This window comes from Puntigrus tetrazona, chromosome 11, assembly GCF_018831695.1.
Source record: "Puntigrus tetrazona isolate hp1 chromosome 11, ASM1883169v1, whole genome shotgun sequence".
NCBI lineage: Eukaryota > Metazoa > Chordata > Actinopteri > Cypriniformes > Cyprinidae > Puntigrus > Puntigrus tetrazona.
This window is the reverse complement of record NC_056709.1, coordinates 17577796-17596842: the sequence shown is the minus strand read 5'-3', so window position 1 is coordinate 17596842 and position 19047 is coordinate 17577796. Positions and strand designations below refer to the sequence as shown.

Sequence of the window (19047 nt, the reverse complement as noted above, 5' to 3'; positions counted from 1 at the left end):
CTGGTGAGTCGTTACTTAAATATCAAACTTTTTAATGAATGAAGCGCCACGTAAACAGTAATTGTTGCTTACTTTGTGACCTTTGTTTAAAACAGACCTCAAACCATGCAAATGACTCGTAACATCTATACTCTTGCCACAGATTTGCGCTAACGAGGTGCTCTAGAATTAACAACAAAGGGGCTGTTTTTAAATCTGTTACCTTTCTGCAACAACATTTTGGGAATCGCCGTGTTGTCTCCAATAGGCAGCTCACTACGTTCCAAACGCAAAACCACCTGCAGTCTGAGCGCGCTGCGTTGCTTCCGTTCACTTGCAGGCATCAAGCTTAATAAAAGATGTTCAGCCCAAGCCACCACAAGGACAGGCAGCATCTTTACAAGCTGATCAATCAATAACTGCTGTATGATCATTTCCACCTATCGCCAACAACCTGATCAGCGAGGTGAAGCCCCAGAAGTGTGGTGTCTCCATCAGAGCAACTCATGCAGCCCTGGCCGAATGGGTACGACTCAATGCTTTCACTGTTTATACAGTGCCAGGAAAATTATTAATTGCTAACAACCATAAAATAAACCAGTGCATGTAAGTACTTTCATCTAATCTTCTCAGTGTAAGGAGAAAAAACTCATTTAGAAAAAAGGGCTTTGAAAATAGGTGTAATTGAAATCTATTGACAAAAATATATATAAAATGCTATAAAAGAAACACTTAGCGATTGTCCTTCAGATGCTTTCTTTCCACTAATGCAAAAACACTTCATAAAAAGCCAAAATCTGCATGAAAAAGTAATACATTTTATCAATAAATAATTTTAGCAGTAAAATAAAAAGGATCTATAAAGGGTCTATTTTCCAAACAATTACCAACAAGCGCATCATTTTGCTGTTACACAATTTAAGGGATAAATATTGCTCGCCAAAATGAAAAAAACAATCCAAAAAATACTTTGCAATGCACAGTTCTTGTTTCTTCAAAGTGAAGAAGAAGAAAAAGAAGGTTTTTTTTTAAAAATCACTTTCGTAGAGAATGGGAGAAACGATGACAGTCGCGGTCCAATCACGCCATTGGCCGCATTTCAGGACACCGTGGCGCCGGGAGGTCGGCATCGACCTGGAATTTGACGCAGGCGTACAAACCATGTCCCCCGAGCGTCTGAGTATGAGACCTGCTAATAGTGACGTCTCACAAGGGTCGATGCAGCGTGGCTTCACCTACAGCCGCGATGGGCAGCTCATAGCCTTTGGGCTGGCGTGGCGCCATCGTGATCCTGGACACTGGCGCATGCGTGCGCCAAAAGCGCCATGCCTCTGCGGCGAGTCTGCATCTGATCTCTTCGCTATAGATCTTGTGTAGTGACACAACTCATCCCAGGCATATTATTATACTATATGACTTCCGTGAGTTAAGTGATCACTCCTCTGCATCTTCTGATGCAGATTGCAGATCCCTACCCTCCTCGTTTGATAATGTTTCATTTGGATGTGCTTCAAATTAGGAAGAAAGAATATGTTTCACTTTGTGACTTTAATATAGGTAATTGTTTGGAGGTGATGATGAGCAGGCGGCCCAGCAGAACATGGAGAACCACCACATTAATCAGAACTCTGTATGATCATGTGGATGAGGTCACGTGCCTGCGCTTTTCTCCCGACCGAGCAGATCTTAGCGCACTCCGGCTCTCATGCGTTACACCTCCAAACTCTTTGATTGTTAAAAACCCGTCACCAAGCCTTCAAGCACATACAGGTATAAATCAAGCCTCTGGATTGCTTTCGAGTCCTTCATTTATTGGAGGTGTTCGCATGCAGTGTTTTTCTCGTTTCGTTTTCTACAGGAAAGCTGAAATGTTGCGCTCCATATCCTTCCACCCGTCTGTGAGATTTCTTGCTAGTGACGGCGCCAGCACCCAACCCTGCGTCTCTGTAATGAATTGCTCACGTTCAGTGTTTACGTGTCCTGCAACCCTCTGGATCACAGCACACGGACACCATCTGCGAAGTCCTGTTACAATCCCAGCCTGCTAACAGCCTCGTACCTGCAGCAAAGGCAGCAGCATCAAGCTGTGGGACGGCGTGTCGAACGCTGCGTGACCACGGTCGACAAAGCCCACGGCGGCGCTGAGGTCTGCTCGACCGTTTTTCTCCAAGAATCTCAAGTACATTCTCTCCAGCGGGAAGGATTCTGTCGCCAAGCTCTGGGAGATCTCCACAGGCGGACTTTGGTCAAGTACACAGGTGAGATACTGAATTATGGGTAGGTTTAGATTATAACCATCATGCGAAGGCTAGATGATTCAGTTCTGTCTGAGAAAGAGGCGTTTCAATTAGTTTTCGTCTTTGTTATGATGATTCAGTTTAATTCACAAAGAAAACAACTGAAGTCGGTCAGTTCTTTATATTGAATCAAAAACACAACTTAGCACAACCTTCCGATCCTGGACAAATGACTCTTATGAATTTGATTCTTTTGAAGACCTTACTGTTTATGCCATGTTTTCACTTTTATAGTTAATCTAAAAGCATTATACCAAACTGACCAAGCAGTGATTTGCTTGTTCAATTGACTAAAAAACACCGATTAAGTACAAATTACTTATACTATAATAACCCGATTTATTCAAAAATGTAGCCCCTATAATAAGTGTTCACAAGAGCATTACTCTAATAAAAAAATTTTCCCCCCAGCGAACTAAATGCAAGCCCAATTTCAGAAACAAATGACTCATTAGTCTGTTTTTTTGATAACTAGTCTATAAAAACCAGTTACCCGTTTAAAATCCATCTGAAATAGGCTTCATGAAGATTCACTTTATTGGTGTGAGAATTGATATTAAGCAGAATAGACTGAAATATGCTGAAATGAATCAGAAGTCGAACCGGATCTGAATCTGAAGCAAAATCAACCAGCAAAAAAAAACTATGTTAACAGCATCTATGGCTGGAGTAATGAATTTTTATAGTAGGCCTATGCATTATGATGGCTTTTTCTGCATCAAAAAAGTGCTGATAATTAATATATTTAGTGAATACAGCGATCTTATGCATCTTCACACCACCTGTCCAGCGCTTTCCATAGCGGTTCACAGACTCTGCTGCAAGCTACACCCTCGTTGTGTTTCCTGTTACACAGGTCTTCGGTCTCAGTGGAGACTTCGCGCCCACCGCCTCAGAGTGTTTTCAGCCACCGCGTGGAGGACTATGTGCGCGCTGCGAGACTGACGAACCATCAGCTTGTGCTGCTGGGATTCCACGCTGCGGCGAAGAGAAAAAACCTGCTCTCGTTGGGCCACAACCAACATATTGTGCAGCTGTATGCAATGCTCGCGCCCACCAACCCGACTTCATGACCTGCAGTGGCGACTTCAGAAGCGGCGCTTCTGGCTTATCCCGCACCACCACTGACTGAGGCGTTCGGGTGCTTTTTTTGTATCAGCAGGTCTCAAACATGGATGCACATGCAAAAAAAAAAAAATTGTACGTCCATTTTTAAAAGCTTCAGAGACTACTGCAGTACCGTTGTCATTACATTTGGGTGGTGCTGTTTCACGTAACGATCGGAGATCCATTCCTTTTCAAATTTTAATAGCTATCAGCTGTTGCATTGATATTAGCAGCTAGAACCCAGAAGCTAGAGACTTTTTTTGTGTATCTAACAAGTAGATGAGGTACTGCTCTGTCATGGAAAATACTTGAGAATGCTTTCTTTTCGGTTTGAATTTACTGTACTGCGCCCGTTTTATATTAAAAGACTAGGAGAATTGTTTCTTGTGCCATTCAGTTTTTTTGTAGTTACGCGTCTGAAGTATTTCTGAATACGTCATTTGGGCTGTGCCACTTCCTGTTGATTACATTTTTAACAAAGTCCTGACCCCCAAGCAATTTTGGTGGTATAACTAAAATATAATCATGTTTTGAAATCATTCAACCGTGAGAGACTTCTGAGAGTAAAGAAAGAAAGGAATGTGTCTTTACGCTCAGCGAGCGCTGCAATTGTTTGATTAAACATTTTATTAAAAACTTCTTACTTTTTTCAATTTAGTGCATTGTTTCCCAATTAAAGTATTTAATAAAAGAAAAGAAATGAACCTGTTACCAATCTTTTGAGCAGTTTTATGTAACTGAAGGGTAGCGAGAGCCCTATTTAGAGACTAAGCTATAGTTATTAGTGAGGGTTTTTTTTTTGCATTGTGGTGGTATGGCTTATCAAAATAATCGACAATATTTCCTTCCACAAATATTTTTAAAGCGTTTATTTGCTGTCCTTCGTTTAGTCTGTTGAAAACCATCTATCGGTTTTTAGGGATTGTAATTGTAGTACAGATGGTTCTCAGCAACTTCATGTCTAAATTCAGAGTGACTTTTTTTTTTTTTTCTTCATTTGTGGTTATTGGTTGAAGCAATGCTCTCAGAGACAGAGTCGTATTAGAAGGAAGCGGTGACCCGACCAGCACTGCCACATAAAGATGAAATGGCACATTAGTCATTTTACAGACACTGCAACCAACCACCGTTTGCAAAGCTGTTCTGTAGAATAGCCTTGAGAGAATCAGACATGTGACCCAGCAACATCCTCATATGTTAATATTTGTGGTGGACAGTCAACTCAAAACCCGGCCTGCAATTGTTACAAACTGCAATGCAAACAGCATTACAGTCTTTCTTCAGTGAAGCCGAACGTTAAAGCCGCGATGAGTATATAACACCTAAAAATAGGGATTTTCCTTTGAGCAAGAATTGCTTTGCGGAGCAGTCTTTTCGAGGCTGAATTGCGTAATGTCCGTCTAAATATTTGGCGCCAGAGTTAATTCCTCATACGGTTTGTAGATCCTCCTTTTCTTGCACTGGTCAGGCTCTTAATAGCGCTAGTACAAAGCCGCATTCACGGCGTTTGTGGCTAGCTTGTTTTCAGCGCTGTATCAGATCTGTATTTATTCCTTTGGGTTTAGGGAAGGTCAAACGAGCACACTGGCTTCACAGAAAATTTATACACGTAATTAGGTGCAACAAGCAATTACTGACTTGTAATGTTTGTCCACAGTATCCGCAGCTTCTACCAGACCACAACTGGAAATTATAGAGCAATATACATATATCATTATATATTTATTGACTGACAAAATGATTTGTGAAACACGTGATGGAGTCTGTTTTGAACTAAGCGATTGGTAAAATTCAAAATATCACTGCGCCTGCTGCGTAGCCACTACGGCAGCAAAGTTTCTTGATTATCACTGCGGGAATGAGAGTATAGTTCTAGTCATGTCAGCCTAGAAATTTCGTTTCGGTCAGGCTTAGTATCATGCGATGTAACTACAGAAGAGTCCAGTCCAAAGAGTCCAAATAGGAAAAATAGGAAACTCTTTGATCATTTGGTCATTTTTAAACGTGATGCTTCCGGTCTAATCCGATTCAATGATCTATGCTAAGCTATGAATGGGTTCAACTTTTTTTGAACTCTGGGGAGTTTTTTCAAAAAGTGTTCCTTAGAAATGCATGTAACTTAAATGCCGCGTTTCAGAGCGTTGCCTTCATGCTTTAGACTGCATCAGCGACTTTTACCATGGCTGTTGTTTACTAAACATTATGCCTCATGCGAATATGCAGCCATTTCTCACAGTTTCTCATTTCTAAACGGTTCATATGCATGTAGGAAATATTCCAAAACCTATAAGCCAGATCATTATTTAATGTTTTGCTGTTGAAGTGCGTTTGATTTTAATTGGTTTGAATTTCCTAAAAATCATTTATATTAATAATAAAAAAACATGGTTGTGGTTTTTGTGATTGCAAGTATTTAAAAGTAGTTTTTGTCATATTTTATTTTACTTAGTGTTGCTTTTAAGTATTCAGATGAATTAATTGGAGTGCTTTAACATCAAAAATGAAAGATGGTAGTTTAACAGTTATTATATAAGTTGTATTTTATTATTTGCATCTAACATCTGTTTATTAAGGTCTTTCCATGAACTAATCAAACCTACACAGAACTGTGACCCATTTTTGGGTCCTGACCCACTAGTTGAGAACTGCTGTTGTATATCATTGGCGTCCGACCCCCACCTGCCCTTTACAGGGGCTCTATCTGTTGTCCTGACGACAAAGTCTGTCCACCGGAAAAATCTGGCCCTTTTGAAACAGTAAATCAGCTCGTTTGAGCGTGCGAAAAATTAAAATAGATTTTTAAAACAAGTAGTGGAAGTAACGTAATAATACTGAGAGGCATTTTAGAAAAAGAATCTACAATCACTCTGACCAACTTCTGCTTTTTAAAATCAGACTCAAGCTATATTCTCTCATAGCTTCATGGACGTGGGAGGAGGTGCGACAGCAGTTGTTAGAGAGCGATTCGGATTGGCTGACATTCATGAGAGCAAGACACATGTCATGAGTGAATGCTGCACTCCCTGCCCCTTATTGTGAAGTGTCTGGACTCAGGGGTTTATTTGGGCAATGTGTGTGTGTGTGTGTGTCCGTGAGCGTGTGACAGAGAGCAACAAGAAGATCAGGAGAACATTGAAATTTAGCAAACAGAAATACAGGCAGATTCACAGATGCTTTGCTGTATCTGTCAATTCTACGCTGGCTTTTGAATGGGATTTATGAACTGACTGGAACATAGGATTCGTATCTCAGAGATGGAGGTCAGTATCGTTTACTTCTAAATAAATTTAACATCTTCAGAAACAACACATCGCTTCTTTAGGTGCATCTTCAGACCCTGAATGAAGTAAATTAAGTGATTGAAAAAGGAACCCGTTTTCTTGTACGATTCTTACAGCCAACTGCAGGGATTTTACCGTTCAGACGTAGTGTCAGCTCTAACCCCTGCCCTCAATGCCCGAGCCTCGTATAGACCCTGAATTCGCAGAAGGTGCTTTGTAACGTGATACCGCTAACCCTGAGAGTGAAAGGAAGAGAATGGCACTTTATGGCTGTCGTTAACGTGCTCTCTTCTTTTGATCGAGTCGGACTGGAGAGGTTACAGGAAACTTTGTACTATTATAGATGGATATTAGCACTTTCACTATTCAAGTCCCGTCTCTGTGAGAGTAAATATTTTTATGGTCGTCTGATGCTGTTAGTAAAGACCTCATTCAACTGCCGAGCTTTATTTGTCGCTACTGACCATTGCTGTGGTTTGCGCTTTTGCAATGATGTTTCCAAAGCCAATCGGATCGGATATTGACCATCGCATGTGACAAACATTGATACATTTGCCTATTTGACATGTTGAGAGTGTCAAGTGAGTCTAGTTTGAAAAATTTTGCCCATTTCTACATCCAGCTGGTCAGGACAGGAATTGATTTTAAGTCTACATGACTGATCTACTGTATTTACTTTGATCTGCTTTCACATATTGCTGTGGTTTGTACACCTGTGGATCAACAAATGGTGAAATATAAGCCTCAACACTCATAACGGCATCGTAATTAGTCAGCGTAGGATTCGGGGTTTTTTGACGATGGGTAAAGATTCTTCAATCATTTGTTGAGCAGCATCTCTTTGAAAAATATTTTGCGACGTGTCTTTACTTTGAATCAACTGAATGGATCTTTGCAGAATTTTCCAAAAGGAAAGACCTTACTGACCCTGAAAGTTTGAATATTAGTGTGTACGTGAATTTAAGGACGTTAGGACTTTGGGTTATTTCCGTGACCTTTATTTGAATCATCTGTGATGTGGAGTGACATACAATACTAATGAAATCACACCTACAGACTGGCCTGATTCCTTTCACCCACACTCCCAACAAGACATAAAAAAAGAAGTGTGTAGTGAACATATCTTTGGCGAACTTTTATTTTTTAGTTCCTTTTATCAAAGGTCATTCTTAATAGTCAGTTAATGGAAAGTGCAAATTTTCCAACTCCCCTAAAGTTAAACAATTGGGTTCGACCATTTTCGAACCCATTCAGGTCTGGCGGAGCGCTTTTAGCTGCAGTTTAGCATAGATCACTGAATCTGATTAGACCAGAAGCATCTCGCTCGAAAATTTTACACAGCTTCTGAAAAGCATGTTTTAGGAACTGTGTAATTAAGCTACTGCTAAAAGTGTTCCCTAGACCTGGACATCGGCTGAATAGATTCAGAACTTAACTGTTTAACTCTAGAGAAAATTGGCCTATTTTAATTAATTAATTGCTTTAATTGAATGCCTGTTCCTCTGAAAGTTAATACGTTATTAGGTTACATTTTATATCTCACTATATTTATTACATATTAAATATAGAAGCGTTTAAAATATATGTCTGTGTCTACATTTAACTAAATTTATCTAAGATAACTAAAAACTTACCCGATGAATTGGGGTGGGGATTTACAAACACTGTCAAAATGTCTTGACGATGTTAAAAGTAAAAAAGTAAAAGCAGAAGACAAGAAGGGTCAGGAAATCAGCTTATCAGCTTCTAGATAAAACCAGGAAAAGAGAAAAGCTTTGCAGAACAGATCATTGTGACTTTATTTGCCGTATATCATATTCATCTTGCATAATCTGCTGTGTGTCTTTACGTTCAGTCGACTAATCGTTGCATTGCATAGATGCACAACATTTCCTGTGATGCATCCATTTCAAAACACTCAAATCTCCAAAAAGGAGAACTTGTAGCTAGTGGTGGGATGATTGCACTTACCCATATTGCTTATCTAAAGATCAGTCAGTCATTATTATCTCCTATATCCTCCCTGGAAAAGTTTATAGAAATAAACAGATCCATGAGAATTGATGGGTCCCAGGAAGTAAACTCTGAGAAACAAGAGGTTTGTGTATGATATCATCGTTGTTGTTACACAGGAAATACCAAAGAGGTTTAAATTGGAAAGTTTATATATAATGATTGGGTGTTAGTGATCGCTAACCTAGTTCTTAACATGACCTAAACAGCAAAGACCAATATGCCAATTAATATACCATAAATGTGAATATATATTCACATTTAGTAATATTGTAATGTGTATATATATATATATATATATATATATATATATATATATACAACCTTTTTAAGTTCAACCAAAAATGAAAATATGCTAAAAATGTACATAAGCAGATGTAGTTTCTTTATCAGAATAGATTTGGAAAAATTCTACATTATAATGTTTGTCCACCATTGCATCGTGAATGGGTGCCGTCAGTATGAGAGTTCAAACAGCTGATGAAAATATCACAGTAATCACACATCATCACATCACATTAAGAAACATGTGTTTCGCATATTGGTCAGAAAGTCCCTTGCTGTCACTTCTTGAATTTAATAAGCTGAACCAGACCTGATGGCTATATATGTTTTTTTTCCTCATTTATGCCTTCTATATTGCTTGAAAAATGAAAACATAAAGTTAACTTCTGTCTAATGCATAGAAGTGTGTGGGATAAAGTTGTCACTTCTAAACAAGTCTTTAAACTATGAGATGAGCTTGGAAAGCAAGTGGAATGTTTCTTGGGTACACTATTTGCATGAAGCACATCTCAGACGGTCTACATCGGTGCATACTCACGCACTCACTCAGTGTGGGAAAGTCTAATAGATCATCTTAACAAGGCAGCTTCCTGTCCCTATGAAGAGAGATGCTCATTGCCTGAGCCAGTGACCCTGTGAGCATGCTATAAATATTTATGCCAAAGCAATACTCTCACTCCAAAAATATTCATCCTTTGGAAATATGGACCATTTGGTCTCATCAACAGCTTCTCTGCCGTCTCAAATATGTGTGCAATTTTTTAAAGGAGTAGTTTACTTACTATCTTTAGTGGGAAAAAATGGAAATTGTGAAAAAAATGCAGTATAAGAGTGGTTTGGTCAATACGGTGGAAGTCAGTGAGGTAGTTTTGGCTTTCATTGTATGGATGAAAACGGTTAAAACATTCTTTGAAATATCGGCAGTTGTGTTTTGCAAAGGAAAGCAATGTCTCTCATGGGTTCGTGTATATTGCATTAGAAAGTTCTAATGAAAAAATCTGACGTCTGTGTTTTTCTCATTTTTTTTCATAACAGGCCTTTTTTACTAGAATCCTGTGCTGAGGAGTGCTGACACTGGAGTTTTGCACTTTCACCCTTAGGTTGAGGGGTTAAGTGAATGGGAAGCTCTTTCACACACTAAATACATATTTTGCGGAAGTATGAACACATTCTAACTGTAAAAGCTTACACTTATGAATTACTTCCAACACTTTACAGCTACACCAGTTTATAGGAATAGCCTATACGTAGTTCCCTGAAGTAAACAAATTAGAATTTTATTAAAGAGGTCTGATAGTGCTTCGCTAAAATATATAAAGATATATTGTTGTGCGATAAATTCAATATTGATGATATGCTGCGCATCTAGATATTATCACTATGTGAAGGCACAGTATGGCATATCACGATTTTTATGCCGTATGTGCATAGAGAGAGAGAGAGACATGAAGGAGAGAGACAGCTGCTACTTGAGAGCTGAGGCCAGCTGTCCTGGTCTGATCTGCACAAGCAGGCGTGTGCTGGAATCCCAGCTGAATTTGACCTCCTTTCTCACTGTACACACGCGCATACTCCAAACGCAAACTTAGAAATGTACACACTCAGCAGTCTTCCCTTTTAAGACACGTGTGTGTGGTTGTACAGGCCAGCGGTAAATTCACTACAGTCGCACCGTTTCAGCACACACGGTATTTGAGCACAAAATGCTGCTGGTTTAGCAATAGTGAATGATGTTCAAACCTTTTTTTTCTTTGCAGGAGGAAAGCATCACAAAGCAGAATTGCAGAAATAATGCTTTTCTTAAAAGGTCTCCCTGTGTTTCATTGGCTGGGGAAAACAGATAGTCTTGCCCCAAATATATATATATATATATGTAAAACTATATGTTTTTCTGTTGTAGTTAGCATTGTGCTATACATAACTGACATGGCACTTCATGCACAACCACAAAAAATACATATCTTCTCATTTTGGATGTTAGCAAAACCATGCTCTCGTTTGCAGCACACACAAAGCATGCCGGGACTGGCCCTGGTGTGTTTTGTTCTACGTGGATCAGTGTAGGAGGAGGGCCTGCGGTTTGTTGTGGTCTGCGTGCATTAACCAGTGCCTACGTCGCAATCGACTGCCTGGCTTGCAAGCGGAACAGGTGCTCAGTATGTCAGCCATGCGGACTGAATAGAGGCTTTGTCACAGAGGATCCGTCCGTGAGCCATTTAAGGCAGCGCTTGCATCCGTCTCTTATCAGCGGGGAGTGGAGCTTTGAGGAAGGAAGGCTGGCGTGATGGGGAGAGGATATGGGGAGGGGGAAGAGCATCAGCTACTGCACACGTGCATACACAAGTACACACATGTAAATTACATTGAAGAGGTGGTAATAGTGTTTTTCAGCAGAGAGCGCCCCAATTTAGTAATTATATTTAGGTTTTGGTGGGTTTTGAGTCAGTCACAACCCACTTAATTTTTAAAGGATACGTGTGTGACCTATACCACAAAACCAGTCATACGTGTTTTGACCGGTAATAAAAATGTTTTTGAAACTGAGACGCATACATCACCTGGAAGCTGAATAAATAAGATTTCCACTGATGTATGTGTTTGTTAGAGACAACATTTAGCTGAGACACAACTATTTTAAAGTCTGGAATCTGAGGCTCTAAATATTAATAACGATATATTAATAATTAGTAAAGTAATTCACTTTCATAGAAATAAAGGTACAAAAGCTGTCTCTGGGGCGTACCTTCTCAAAAGGTACATGTTTGTACCCAAAGACTTCATTTTGCTACCTTAAAGGTACATGTAAGTACTTAAAGTGTACATATCTGAACCTAATAGGTACAAAAGTGTACCTTTTGAAAAGGTGCTGCCCCAGTGACAGCTATTGTACCTTTATTTCTGAGAGTGTTTTGTATAGGACATAATTAATATATGTACCTTGAAGTAAACAGACAGTATGCTAATAACAGGCATGTAGATAATAATCCGTAAAATAAAAGCGTTACCGTGATATATATGTGTGTAGATTATAAAATACTATACATATATTATGTATTAAATATGAATTATATATATATATATATATATATATATATATATATATATATATATATATATATATATATATATATATATATATATATATAGTTAGTTGATTTGGAGATGATTTAGACAGAATTAAAAATCTAATAATACATGTTTTACAACTAACTTTATCAAAACATACATTCATACATAGTGCCCAAATTATATATTTACTTATATTTGCTTATTCACACACAGCATAGTAGACATTACTAATTCATAATATGTGTTTTGGCCAATGTTGTATATTGTATAATCAGAATTTGTATATTTAATGAAATATAACAAAAACGCTCATAAGCTTTGACAGTTTAATTGGTTTTGCTTTGCTTTATGTTATGTTAAGTGACTGATGAATAGATTTCTGATCGTAAAAGTTCATGCTCGTGAAAGGTATTAGATCTATTATGCTCGACTTCTGTTTAATTTTAAGCATGTGCGCTGTTGCCGCTGAGGAATTTGTGAGCACATGGGACGGGTTTAAATGGACGTGTGCACATACTAGAAGCGTGTGTACGTGTGTGTGGGGTAATGTGTGCTGGTGAAGCTCTCCAGATGTCGCCGCATCAAATCTCTTGTTTACCGCATAATTTGCAGGTGCAGGTGTTTGTCCGAGGGCCCGTTTATAAATAACCGTACAGACAATTGAAGTTCCTAAGCACCAAAATCCAGAACAACTGTTGAAGTCACAAACAAACAGAGTTCTGCTAAAAATTGATTTGAATGGATTCATTGTTCGCAATCTTTCCCACTGTTAAACAGTCTAGACCAGAATTTTCAAGAGAATACAGTTGCAGGAAGGTAGCATTGAGGAAGCATTGATCATCCATTCACCTGTTTTTGGACATTCACATTCTATGTTGTAATATTACAAAAACGTGCAATAATAAACACATTCAAACATGCAAAAACACACACTTGTAGTCTTGGGGTTGGTATGGTTTTTTAATGTTTTTTTTTTTTTTTTAAATGATGCACACCAAAGTTTGTTCAATTAAATATATGGCAACAACGTTAATATTGTAGAATATTGTTATGATTTAAATTAACTGTGTGCTATTTTAATATATTATAAGTTTCCTGTAATGGCAAAGCTGAATGTTCAGCTGTCATTGCTCCAGTCTAAAGTGTCACATGATCCTTCACAAATGCTTATTTGGTGTTATGATTAAAGCTTATCCTTTGGTGAAATGCTTGCTATGCATCCATGCTGATTAAAAACAGTATTTTTATACAAAAATATACCCCAAACGTCTGTATAGACGGAACAAAACCACATTAACCAAGCATATATCACGATAATGACAGTATCATATCTTTAAATAATACAAAGAAAAGAAAGTCTTCTTGCTCAGACTAGTAAAAAACAAAACATTTTAACGCCTGAACAAAGTCTCAGAGGACATGTAGGGAACAAGGTCACAGGGATTCTTTTAGCAGGGCTACGAAGTTGTGCCTAGTTACGCAAAGGCCCATTATCCATGACACACAAGGCCATTGTTTGTTCAAATCCAATTCCAAGACGCCACTGCCGTCCATGGTGGTCCTTCATTGTGTGTCATTGTCATTACGTGTCTCCTCCTAACCAGTTAGCTGTCTTTAGAGACCCTTCTCTCACATCTTCTGTCTTCTGTTTCCTTCAGAAGCTGTTTGCCAGAGCTCTTTATGACAACATAGCCGAAACTGAAGATGAGCTGGCTTTTCACAAGGGTGACATCATCGTGGTTCTGGAGAAGAACGTGGCGGAGAGCATCGGCTGGTGGAAGTGTGCTCTTCATGGGCGTCAGGGCCTGGCACCGGCGAACCGCCTGGCTCCGCTTTCCCCAGCAGAGGCTGAGAAACTTTGCGTGAACAAACAGATACAAACAGGTACAGAGAGGGACTGCTTGACCAACCACTCCAATCAGAACATCTATCAAACCCCAAAAGCTAGAAGGACACCAGCGATACCGATTTATGAAGAGATGAGTACGATATATAACGTGCCACTTCAAGCCGCCTCTTCACCAGATAAGCACAAGGCACAAAAAGGATCTAAGAGAAACCGGGTCTCCTCAAGTCGTAAGTCTCTCACTAGCACAACTGCACATTTTCTATAAGTATCTACGTTTTTATGCACCTATAATAATCAGATTGATGCTTCAGTCAGACTGAGGTGCCTTCATGTAAAGACCTAAATAAATCCAAGCTTGATCTGAATTCATTTCAGCTGGATTGAAACAGGTGGTGTAGATTAACTCATGCAGGAAAAAATTATCATTATTCAGATTTAAAAATACCTTGCATATAATGTATAGTGCTGTGCTGCACATTTTAAATATATGTGAATAAAATTGCAGTGTTAGTGCTCATATAAACAGAACTTTCAGAACTTTGGATTTTTCTCCCAGCCAATGAATGACAAAAATCATTGACACTAAATAGTTACATTAAATATAAAATATCGAGTGATTAACTAAATATTCCATGAAATCTCAATAGCCAGTCAATAGCCTGAGTGTGTGAATTATTTTGTAGACTATTTGTTGAACTGAGGCTAACAATAAGCAATGTCTCAGAAACTCCTACTGGCAAAGAGTTCACAGATGGGGACCAGGGGCCTCTCTCTGCGGGGACAGGTATGTAGCACAGGGGCTTTATGAGCTTGTAAAAGAGTAGCAAAGACAGAATTCAGACACCACTAACTGCAACCAGAAGATCTATGGCTGGGGACTCCACAAAAGAGAGAGAGAGACAAAGTAAGAGAGACAGGCAAGTGTCTAAGCAAGTTACTGTGTAATAAGTGAAGTAGTTGGGTTCACATGTTGCCCATTTCCCCTCCTGCTTCAGGGAGAAATGTTTACCTTAGCAGCTTATGTGCAGCATGGCTTCAATTAGAAAACTGGGTTAATTGGGCAGGCAGGACACAGCAATGTGTACAACACTTTAAAGGATCCTGGCTCGCTTTAAGACGGCCATGTGTTGTCATCTCCATAGAGTATTTTTTGCTTGTTTAGTTCAGTGCTTATACTTACACCTTTTCTCTTTTCAGGGTTTAACTGCCAGACATGGTGCCAGAAATATATGATGTCCCAAGCCTGGTGAGAAACCCTCGTTGTTCACAGTAAGTCATCTTGTTTTTTTTTTTTTTTTTTTTTTTTTTTTGGAGGTGGGCCACCTAGAGGTCTGCAAGAGGGCCTGCAAAAAAACTGAGAGACAAAAAGAGGTATAAAAAAGAAACAGCATAAAAAAAATAAAATAAAGGAAGACATAATTTTGGGGGGATCACTGAAAAGTTGAAAAACTCTTGCACTCTAGTAATTTTTGATTGTTCAGATAAAAGACGAAGATCGTGTGAGTGTCACCTTAAGAAATAATGTGTGAAATGATATTGATCAAACTAAGCATCATAAATTGTGTAACTTGTCTTTTAAAGCCATCTATGCTGCAGCCTTTGGAAAGCGTCAAACACAGAATTTCATAATAGATATGAACAGCTACAAAGTATGAGATGTCCGACTGCAACCAAGAAAAAAGTAAGCATGGTAATTCCTGTAAAGCAACTCATATCATTAAAACTTCACTAATGGATCTCTGATTTAGGACAGAAACCGAATCAATTATATTTTTGAATTATTGTGTGAAATATGCAATTTATTTACTTCTTTCTAGGTTGCCAAATTACCCCCGACGACTTCCCAAGACCCCAATTATGACATCCCAGTGCCCTCCATCAGTGAGGAAACTCAAAAGCCTCTTTGTGGTTATAGTACCATGCGAAGCCCTGTAAGTCTGAATGGATTTATGACGTGCCTGTTTTCCCACAAAAACAAGGATGTGATACTTGTTACTATGGCACCATGCCACCCAAAACTATGAATTCAAACAAGCCCCTTTATGACACTTTGCCAAATCACAAGTGGCCTGAAAAGGCCAGGCACAGCCCCATTCAGCCCCTCTATGACATCCCTAAACCGAGCAATGCAGTGGTGCAGTCTTGTACAGATATTGGGGATGCAACAACTTCATGCATCTATGATGTCCCACCCGGTCTTAAACAAAGAGAGAGCACTGTAGTGTTACATAGAAAGCCAAGGCTTCCAGAAACAGACTCTAAAAAGAACCGTGAATCTCTTGAGTACAGTGATAAACCTGGACCCATGCACGACCAACTTCATCATTGGCCCTCAAGGGGCAGAACGATGTCCAGGCAGCCTGGGACAATTAGAAGGGATGACGAGGACAACAAAAACCACCAGAGGAGCTCAACGCTGTCCACCTCCTCCACAGCTTCCAGTTCTTCCAGGAGCTCATGCGACTCCTTCATGTTGAGTTCTCCTGAACCTGAGCCCTTGCGTGAGGTCACACTTTCACAGGAAGAAGCCAGCAACAGGTTGCTTGAGCTGCAAGAAGCAGTGTGCCAAACTGTGCCCAAGCTTATGCTGTTTGTCAGCAGCCAGTGGAGAACCAAAGAACATCTGAGTCAGCACCTTCATGAGATCCACATGGCCACCAAAGATGTGACTGACTCTGTCACCTGCTTCTTAAACTTCGCCTTGGATGTCAGAGGTAACGCTCAACGGCTGACAGACTTTAACCTGCAGACCAGGCTTCTGAAGCAGCTCTCTATCGTTGAGGACTCGGGCTTGATCCTTCAGCAGGCTGCAGGGACTCTGCAAGATCTGGGCTGGCTCCTGGACACGCTAGCTCAGGATGAAGGCCAGTCGCAGACGCCTGACCACCTAGAGCGCTTTGTTATGGTGGCTCGAACCGTACCAGAGGATGTGAAGAGGCTGGTATCCATCCTGAATGCAAATGGAAAGCTTCTTTTCAGAGTCCGGCTAAAGAAACAGTGGTGGACAACATAGACCATTATGAGAGGAGAAGTCACAGTAAAAGTGAACCGATGGTAGACTCAGGAATAGATGAAAGTGACTATATACAACTTCAGGTAGGCAAATCACACCATAATTCTTTTTGTGTTATGATGTATTAATGATAATGACAGATATTAAATGTTCATGGTTTACAGATGAAGATCTGCACACCTGTTCTCCAAAAATACAAAACATTAATAATGAACTATCGAATAGATGATGTTTCGAGCATTCATCTAAATGTGAAAATATAAGCAAGTGACATGCATGATAAAATATTATTGTTTTAATTTCTTATATCTTTAGTGATAAATGATATGGCACTGATATATTTTGTATCCCTGCATGTACAAGCATTGATTAATATTATCTGTATACACAACCATTCAAAAGGTTGGGATTGGTATGACCTTTTATTTTTATTAAAGTTCTTATGCTCACCCAGGCTGCATTTCTTAGATCTATTAACAGTAATATTGAAAAATGGTACAATTTAAAATAATGTTTCAATATTTTTCTATATTTTTAAATATCCCTGTGCAATGCATAGCTGAATTTTAATCAGCCATTTCAGCCAGTTTTCACATGATGCTTCAGAAATCATTCTTATCATTCTAGTTTGCTGCTTAAGAAATATTACTTTCGATTATCGTTTAAGAAATAATAATACTGTTTGCCTAAAAATCTTAACCAACACTATTGCTTTTCAACAGACAAAGACAGAGTTAGACCAACAGCCAAAGCCAGCAAAAAGCAGTTTTAAATCAAAGAAGAATGGCGATACCTTGAAAAAACAGGTAAAAACTTGTGACCCTTTCAGTGCAGGTGACTGTATTGCATTAAAATTTCTTAACTGTTTTATTACTCATTGTGTATCTTCAAAAGGTTTCCAAATCGCAGTCCGTTAACCCCTGCAGTCCACTCCAGACCTCCAGGAAGCCTTCCATCTCTGACCACTGCCGGCTGTATTTCGGAGCTATTCAGAAGGCCATCAGCGTGTTTATAAGTAGCCTGGATGATGGCCAGCCCCCCGAAAAGTTCATCTCCCACAGCAAGCTGGTCATCATGGTGGGCCAAAGACTTGTGAACGCTCTGTGTAGCGAAGCTAAAAATCGAGAGGCCAGCAGGGAAATGTTATCTATGAGCAATCAGCTGTGTGCCCACCTCAAGCAACTGGCCATGGTGACCAAGAAGGCAGCTATGAACTTCCCAGACAAACTGCCTCTCCAGGAGGTGCAGGACATTGCCAAAGAGTTGGCTCAAAGGGCACAACACTTCAGAATGTCACTGGACGTCTGAGTTTGCCATCTGTCTGCCCAGTTTATCGTGTGGAGGTGGTCTCTTGAAGATAACATGGTATTTGTGAAATATCTCAATTTGTGTGATTTGTATGCGAGTCTAAACCAGCCACCCTTAAAACAAGCTCCTATTTTTGTTAGTCTGGATGAGGAGGCACTGTTAAAAGTAACAAAGAGACATCTTATAATTATGACCTCAGATAATGACATTGATGTGTTTACATGCACAACGGTATGCTGATGTATAAACAGCAGTTAAGGTGTTTACATATAGATATTAAAGAGGTGTTGCGATCAGGTTTTGCGGTCACAGTAGTACCATATATAAAAGAACATTGTTTGAAGTGTTTGCATGGATTTGTGTCGTTGTTGGGTTATTAATCAATATTACTGTATCATTGTGCATGTAAACACATAAAGCCAACGCAGAAAACGTGCTAGTTGCTGCAAAGATGTTAAAGCGACAGTTCGCCCAAAAATGAAAATTCTGTTATGTTATGATATGATAGGACATCATTTTTTAAAAACAGTAATACAGTATCGGTCTTAAACATGATCTGGGAATCTATTAGTCTTATTCTTTATGTGTTCTCATTCTGCCAAACCTCAGACTTTAAACGACTTAAGCAAAAATTGCACTTTTATGATGCCCAACACTGTATACATATTTTTTTGATCATAATAAATAAACAAGATGTATGTAGATTACTATATTATGTTTCTGAAGATTCAGTGTTTGCGCAAAATGTAAATATGTCCTCTATACAACTGAAGTTACTTTTTTTGTATCATTTGTCAGTGTTCTAGTTTTCAATATTCACACGCTGTAAGAACGTAGTATCCTGTT

General features: G+C 39.2%; 1 protein-coding gene and 2 pseudogenes across 1 annotated transcript; 2 read left to right on the top strand and 1 right to left on the bottom strand.

Moving 5' to 3' along the window:
- Positions 1-323, bottom strand: part of LOC122353784 — a 5590-nt pseudogene extending 5267 nt beyond the window's left edge.
- Positions 324-1041: 718 nt separating this feature from the next.
- Positions 1042-3408, top strand: LOC122353783 (annotated as a pseudogene).
- A 3211-nt stretch (positions 3409-6619) lies between these two features.
- LOC122353782 (cas scaffolding protein family member 4-like) lies at positions 6620-18518 on the top strand. Its single transcript, XM_043251657.1, is given in 9 exon segments — positions 6620-6643; positions 13690-14107; positions 15078-15126; positions 15477-15561; positions 15698-15800; positions 15803-16873; positions 16876-16976; positions 17616-17699; positions 17788-18518. Coding segments are annotated over 9 exon segments (2331 nt in total). The 5' UTR covers positions 6620-6637; the 3' UTR covers positions 18202-18518.
- Positions 18519-19047: the final 529 nt, after the last annotated feature.